The sequence below is a fragment of the Canis lupus genome, chromosome 26 (genome assembly GCF_011100685.1).
Source record: "Canis lupus familiaris isolate Mischka breed German Shepherd chromosome 26, alternate assembly UU_Cfam_GSD_1.0, whole genome shotgun sequence".
Taxonomy (NCBI): Eukaryota; Metazoa; Chordata; class Mammalia; order Carnivora; family Canidae; genus Canis; species Canis lupus.
In genome coordinates, this window is record NC_049247.1 from 38,201,872 (window position 1) to 38,210,033 (window position 8,162).

An 8,162-nucleotide genomic window follows, 5' to 3' on the forward strand; every position below is an offset into this window, starting at 1 on the left:
TTGCAGCTTCCGCTTATTAAAGACGAGTATGTTAACTAGTGTATGTTTTCAGTGTGTAACACGAAAACCTAGAGGAAAACTGAAGAAGAGGGTCATTGAAAAGACATTGCCTTTTCGAGATCCTGTGTGCCACAGCACTTTTAAAAACGAACCTGCTAAAAATATGTATCTTTGCCAAGTAATTTAAGATTAGTCAGATTCCTGGACTTTCCATTTAAACTTTGCCTTTTTTTCTCTAGGTGAAGCTGTACTTCACAAAAACTGTAGAGGAGCCATCAAACCCGGAGGCTAGCAGTTCAACTTCTGTGACGCCAGATGTTAGTGACAATGAACCTGATCATTATAGATATTCTGACACCACTGACTCTGACCCAGAGAATGAACCCTTTGATGAAGATCAGCACACACAAATCACAAAAGTCTGAATTTTTTTTAATCAAGAGGGATAAAACACCATGAAAACAAACTTGAATAAACTGAAATTGGACCTTTTTTTTTTAATGGCAATAGGACATTGTGTCAGATTACCAGTTATAGGAACAATTCTCTCTTCCTGACCAATCTCGTTTTGCCCTATACATCCACGGGGTTTTGACACTTGTTGTCCAGTTGAAAAAAGGTTGTGTAGCTGTGTCATGTATATACCTTTTTGTGTCAAAAGGACATTGAAAATTCAATTAGGATAAATAAAGATGGCACTTTCCCATTTTATTCCAGTTTTATAAAAAGTGGAGACAGACTGATGTGTATACGTAGGAATTTCTCATTTTGTGTTCTGTCACCAACTGAAGTGGCTAAAGAGTTTTGTGATATACAGGTTCACATCCTACCCCTTTGCACTTGTGGCAACAGATAAGTCTGCAGTTGGCTAAGAGGAGTTTCTCGAGGGTTTTGCTACATTCTAATGCATGTATTCGGGTTAGGGGAACGGAGGGAGTGCTCAGAAAGGGAGATCTGTCATGCTGAACTCTGGACCATAGACCATCTCCAGCTATTTCATGCACCTTTCTTTAGCATGCTACAGTTATTAATCTGGACATTTGAGGAATTGGCCGCTGTCACTGCTTGTCGTTTTGTGCATTTTATTTTTTTTAAAGCATATTGGTGCTAGAAAAGGCAGCTAGAGGGAGTGAATCTGTATTGGGGTACAGGAATGAACCTTCCACAACTTCTTCTTAAGAATCCACAAATGAAGGGATATTAAAAATAATGTGGTCATAGATGAGAAACACAGCAACAATGACTTAACCATATAAATGTGGAGGCTATCAACAAAGAATGGGCTTGAAACATTACAAAAATTGACAATGATCTATTAAATATATTTTTTTTCAGTTGTAACGACTGCTCCATCTCCTGTGTAATCAAGGCCAGTGCGAAAAGTCAGATGCTATTAGTACTACATCAGTCAACAACCTACACTTAACTTTATTAGTTTTCAATCATATACCTGCTGTGGATGCTTCATGTGCTGCCTGCAAGCTTCTTTTTTCTCAATTGAATATAAAATATTTTGTAATGCTGCACAGGAAATTTCAATTTGAGATTCTACAGTAAGCGTTTTTTTCTTTAAAGATTTATGATGCACTTACTCAATCCAATAGCTGTCAGCCGTTCCGCCCTTTTGACCTTACACATTCTATTACAATGAGTTTTGCAGTTTTGCACATTTTTTAAATGTCATTAACTGTTAGGGAATTTTACTTGAATACTGAATACATATAATGTTTATATTTAAAAGAACATTATTTGTGTTAAAAAGGAAATTAGAGTTGCAGTAAATTTTCAACACTGCACAAATAATAAGGCATTTACTTTTTCAGTAGAAATTGTCCCACATAACGCTTTTATCGGTTTTTATTGAAAGAATAGATTTTTTTTTTTAATGTGCAGTGTTGAATCATTTCTTCATAGTGCTAGAGTTAGGACTAGGGCTTCAATTTAACTTCTTAAATATCATATATTTGATATGCCCAGACTGCATATGATTCTAAGCAGAGTACAACTACTATTGTAAAGCTAATGTGAAGATACTATTTAAAAAAAGTTTTTCCCCCACAGAAATTTGGTGTCTTTCAAATTATACCTTGACCTGGAGACATTTAAATATCCAGCCAATTTATTTCTAAATGGTGTAAAATCTCATTTTCAATAACTTATTGGTGCTGAAATTGTTCACTAGCTGTGGTCTGACCTAGTTAATTTACAAATACAGATTGCATAAGACCTACTAGAGCAGCATTTATAGAATTTGATGGTAAATAAATTAGGCAGAACTTCATCTAAAATACTCTTAGTAAATAATGTTGACATGTTTTCCATACCTCATCCGTTTCATTCAACAAGTAAAATTTTTAAATTTTTAACAAAGCTCTTAGGATTTACACATTTGTATTTAAACATTGATATATATAGAGAATTCATTGACTGCTCATAAGTTAAATTGGTAAAGTTAGAGACAACTATTCCTAAGATCTCAGCATTGAAATTTATATGCCACCTTATCTTTCATAAAAGCTGAAAATTGTTGACTTAAAATGAAAATCAACTATTCATGTTTTGACGATAGTTATTAATACTGTTATTTGTTACAGTTTTGGGCACAGTATATTAAAACATAACTTGTGTTGTTCCAATATGTAACATGGAGGGCCAGGTCATAAATAATGACATTATAATGGGCTTTTGCACTGTTATTATTTTTCCTTTGGAATGTGAAGGTCTGAATGAGGGTTTTGATTTTGAATGTTTCAATGTTTTTGAGAAGCCTTGCTTACATTTTATGGTGTAGTCATTGGAAATGGAGATATGGCATTATATATATATATTATATATATATAAATATATATTATACATACTACTCTCCTTTATTTCAGTTACCATCCCCATAGAATTTGACAAGAATTGCTATGACTGAAAGGTTTTTGAGTCCTAATTAAAACTTTATTTATGACAGTATTCATAATTAGCCTGAAATGCATTCTGTAGGTAATCTCTTTGAGTTTCTGGAATGTTTTCTTACTTAGACTTTTTGGATGTGCAGCCGCTTACATGTCTGAAGTTACTTGAAGGCATCACTTTTTAAGAAAGCTTACAGTTGGGCCCTGTGCCATCCCAAGTCCTCTGTAGCTCCCCTCAAACATTTTTTTTTCCATAATTACTACAGGGCAGTTGAATAAATAGCATCACCATTCTTTGCTGTGGCACAGGTTATAAACTTAAGTGGAGTTTACCGGCAGCATCAAATGTTTCAGCTTTAAAAAATAAAAGTAGGGTACAAGTTACATGTTTAGTTTTAGAAAATTTGTGCAATATGTTCATAACGATGGCTGTGGTTGCCACAAAGTGCCTCGTTTACCTTTAAATACTGTTAATGTGTCATGCATGCAGATGGAAGGGGTGGAGCTGTGCACCTGCGTGGGGGCTTTAATGCAGTGTTGGGCAGAGTTGCCTTCTACCCTGCCAGTTCAAAAGTTCAATCTGTTTTCATATAGAATATATATACTAAAAATTCCAGTCTGTTAAACAGCCTTCCTCTGATTCAGCCTCTTCAGATACTCTTGTGCTGTGCAGCAGTGGCTCTGTGTGTAAATGCTATGCCCTGAGGATACACAAAAACATATGATGTGTACAGGATAATGCCTCATACCAATCAGATGTCCATTTGTTATTGTGTTTGTTAACAGCCCTTTATCTCTTAGTGTTATAAACTCCACTTAAAACTGATTAAAGTCTCATTCTTGTCATTGTGTGGGTGTTTTATTAAATGAGAGTATTTAAATTGTTTAGATTTATTAACATTTTAAATAATGGGCAGCCAAATGTGAAAAGTTCTCTGTAAGTTTTGTGGGGTTTTTTTTTTTTTTTTCCTGCTGTGCTTAAAAACCTGCACTTATAAAAACACGAGCCTTTGTCAGCTCGGGAGTAGAGTATCAGTCTACTCGTGTTTTGTTTTTTTTTTTCTTTTCTTTCTTTTTATTTTTTAGTCTACTCGTGTTTGAGAGGCACTTTTCTTAGGGCTTTAGTCAACACTTAATTGTTTCAAGCACATTAAATAACATCCTAATCCTGAAAAATTCAAGATTCTTGGATTATTACTTTTTCTCTACCCCTCCCCCCTGTCCCCCACAAGCCAGATAGATATCTGAAGATCATTCCCCTGCGTGGATTTGATACTTCAGATTTCAACTTGGTGACTTTTCCATTCTTTATAATTCTGTAGACAGCATGTGGGAAGCTTCATCCACTCATTGTGACTTGTGCCATGTAAAAACTGATGGTTGTGAATAGTCTAAAAGACTTTGTATAACCGAATTAATCTTGTTATTTCTAATATTCCTAAAAGTTTAAAGATGAAGGCATATCCTCCTTTAAACAGAACATAGGAAGATCTAGGAAGTGACAGCGTAGCTTGTGCGTGTGTTTAGAGAATAAAGCAGACCATGTATGTAACAGTGGGATTTGATGTCATTTCAGGTTTACATTTTGACTTTAAAAACAGTAAATGTGAATCATGTATATCATCTGAAGAAGTATGAAAAGTGTGTGGGTTATACATGCACTTTTGTTTATTGTTTGGTATATTAAGGTTGAAAGCCATCCTGGAGTTTTAAGTTACTGTGTTTCATGAGAAGATCTTGGCAATGTCTGAAACATAGGATTTTAGTGACAACTTTGTTCTTTCGTGTCTTCGCTACACTATCTTGAGCTAGCTTGCTTCAGTGAATGCCACCACCATTTCTACCGGGAAGTAAAAAGTCACCCGTGTTTAGCACGCAGGCTTCCAAAAGCAGACAAAACATCAAACCCTTAAATATTGTGAATTTGCTGCTAACATCCAACTTTTTGTTCTTTCCTGCCAGGTAACTAGCCACTCATCTGAAACTTGGTCTTAAATGACTGAAGGATAAGTTTTGATTGGCAGTACTGTTAACCAGCACAGAGAGAAATGGTTTTGAAGGGAAACAAATAATTAGCCCAAATTGGTATAAGGACAATATTTTAAAGCTTTTAAAGATGAAATGTTAGAGACTGATTTTTCTATAGAATTGTATAGCTGTAGGAAACCTAATGATTAAGTTGCTTATTAGGTTTTTCTTTTTTAATTTTAATTTTGGAGCAGGCCTATTCCCTTATAGCCATGATCTTGCTATTTTTCCATCCTTCAAAGGAGCTTCCTTCTTACAAGTGTATCAAAATGTAGGTAGCCACTCTTGGCAAATTCATATCGGTTGGTGGCTTTAAAAGTAGGTAACGTGAAGACCGGAAAGGACAATTTCATTGGTGGTAATACCCATTGGTTCTTAAGTTAGCTGTTTGAGAATACTTTGCCATAACAATAATAGAATAATCACTCATAGTTCCACCACGTGGAGACATGGCCTCTGTGGGTACTTCTTGTGACTATATAATCATTTTTTCTGTATATTCATCTATATATTTTAAGAAATGAAATTTGTACTATGCATACTCTCAAAACTTTTAAGCTTAGCTTGTGTGACCTGTATTTGTAGAGTGTTCAGTCCCATCAGACAATGAACAGTGACTTGAATTTCATGCTACAGGCGCAGACCAAGTGCAGTTACCGAGAACCCTCTCCAAGTCCATGGGTTCATGAGGATGTGTAGATACTGTTAGCATGAGGATGGTAAGTGTCCAAGTAAATAAGACAGTTAACGTTTATTTAGCACAAACAAGCTTAACATTGTAAGTCTTAACTCCTCAAGAATCATTTTAAACGTGCATTTTGGAATTGCATGCTAAGTGGTTAAACAGAACATGTGAAGACCCCATGCAGTAGTTTCACTGTCACCTTTCAGTGTCCTTGGAGGTTGGAAAAGAAGGACAAGCTTCTCAGTTTTTATAGCTCCCAAACAGTTGTTCAGTTTAGACCAAATGGGTTTGACACCTGCAAAAAAAAAAAAAAAGGAAAAGCTACTGCTTATCACTTAATTATCTTAAAATCTCTGTGCTCCTGTGACTTCCAGCATCTCAAAGACAGTATTTCATGAGTGGTTCACCTTCAGCTCTGGAGCTTGACCATGTTTAGTATAATGAAGGGCTTAGAACACAACATGCAACTCTTCTTTGATAATTTTTTGAGAATTCTGGTGAAAAAAAAATCAGTGGCAGAGCACATCACTTAGAAATGTATTGCTATTTTAAGAACGTTTTTACATATATGAGTGAAGTCAACTGCCATCGTTGAGCATTACCAGGTTTTAAAATAAAGCTGCATATTTTAAAATGAAGTATTTAACAAGGACTTAGGTTTTTCATTTTTTTAATTAAAAATTTTTATGTCGTTTCATGTGGATTCTCCTCTGTTCTTGAAATGGTTAGAGGTTTTTGGAATGGAGCAAGGCTCTAGTGTTGCAGGCTGTTGGCTGTTTACTGCAGTGAAATTCTGGAAATGTTCAGGTGTGGCTTCCTGAAGCCTGTCATTTACAGGCTTTAATTGATGTGCACCTTTAGGATTTTCTGCCCGCTTTATACAGTTGTCCAAATGATATCCCATGTTTACAAATGCCTTTCAGTTTTTACTTTCTCCTCTCCATTAAATTGCCCTTTTGGGCAGTTTATAAATGTGTGTTGGGTGGGTGGGGGAATTAAATTTCTGAGTGCTAGACTCCAGAGATTAAATAATTTGATTCATGGATTGGAATCTCACAGTTCATTGTAATGAAACTAATGTCAACCTTGGAGGACCTTCGACATACGGCGCTGAATCTTGGGTATTAATGAATCTGTTAATAGCATCTTGATGTGTGCATCAAATGAGTTATTTTCAAACTTGTATATTTAACCAAAGTTGGTGTATGGGAAATGTTTATACCAAGTCCCACGTGGTTACTGATGGACATAAGAACAGAAATGCTTTCCTATGGAGAGTATTTTTTCTTTAAAAAATTAAAAAGGTGAATTATTTTGAATATTTGGTTTTATTTTTTATTTTTTTTAAGTTGTATTTATTCATGAGAGACACACACAGAGAGGCAGAGACACGGGCAGAGGGAGAAGCAGGCTCCATGCGGAGAGCTCGATGTGGGACTCGATTCCAGGACCCTGGGGTCATGACCGGAGCCGAAGGCAGACACTCAACCGCGGAGCCCCCCAGGTGCCCCTGTATATTCGGTATTAAATTTTTTATTCAGCAAGTACTTATCAAGCCCCTGCTATGTGTAACAAATGTTTGCCCTTGAGGAGTTTCCACTCCAGAAGAGGAAGTAGATTTTATTAAAATAAACTGTGATACGTGCTGTGAAATATGATCTGCATGTGACCTAGTAATGATCCCCGAGCGCTGCATCGGCTCCCCTGGGCTTCCACCTCCTCGGGGCTGTTGTGACTAGGTAATTGCAGGGAGCCAGCGGGAAGGTGATGTCACACTCCTGAGGAAAGGCATCAAGATCAGATCCCTTGTGCACTCCTCGGGCTTCTCTCTCAGGCAGGGACCAAGGACTGGACGTGTTGCAGGAGGTACAGCAATGTCAGCCTGGGTATTGAGTGACTTTATGGAGCAGAACCTACTCAGATTGAACACGTTAGGCGTTAGCATGAGCAAAAGCCAAACATTAAATCAGACGGAGATTTTGGGACGGTTTGTTACCATCGCGTAATTAATTACATTCTGACTGGTGGTTTGGAAGGGTCCTGAGAAGGCGGCAGGGAAGCGGGACGTAAAACGAACCAAAACGAAAAGGGACACCTTAAAACCAACGACGTGATGCAATCAAGAAACGACATTGCAAGTCAGTTGTTCCTGATCACCTGTCAGGCACTGTTCTAGATCCTTGAGATAGAAACGGGCGAACAGCCGATCCCAGCCGTCCTGGGGCTTCCGTTCTAGCGAGGGACGCCACGTGGTGAGCAGCAAGGCCAGCCTCCCAGGTAAGGCGGGCTCCGGCTGGCGGCGGGCTGGGGAGGCGGGGAGGCGAGGTCGGGTGTGGAGAGGCCCGGGTGGCCTGGAACCGTCCGCCCTGGGGAGGTGAGGACCGGGCAGCCCTGAGTCAGTGCCGCTCGAATGCTCTGTCATCCTATCCGTCAGCAAGGGGCACTCGTTACCCTTCATAAGAGTTTATTCTCACCTTTTACGACTCTCTATTTTTGATTCCTGGGTTTTTGAGATTATTACCGGTAGAACTAGGGATAATTTTTGAGGA

General features: G+C 37.8%; 1 protein-coding gene across 1 annotated transcript in view; it reads left to right on the forward strand.

Annotated features, from left to right (window-relative positions):
* The window catches only part of PTEN (phosphatase and tensin homolog), an 84,112-nt gene extending 83,611 nt beyond the window's left edge, over nt 1-501 (forward strand). The window contains exon 9 of the mRNA NM_001003192.1: nt 240-501. Within this exon, the coding sequence (NP_001003192.1) occupies nt 240-425 (186 nt within the window). The 3' untranslated portion in view covers nt 426-501. The remainder of the gene's footprint in view (nt 1-239) is intronic.
* Nucleotides 502-8,162: the final 7,661 nt, after the last annotated feature.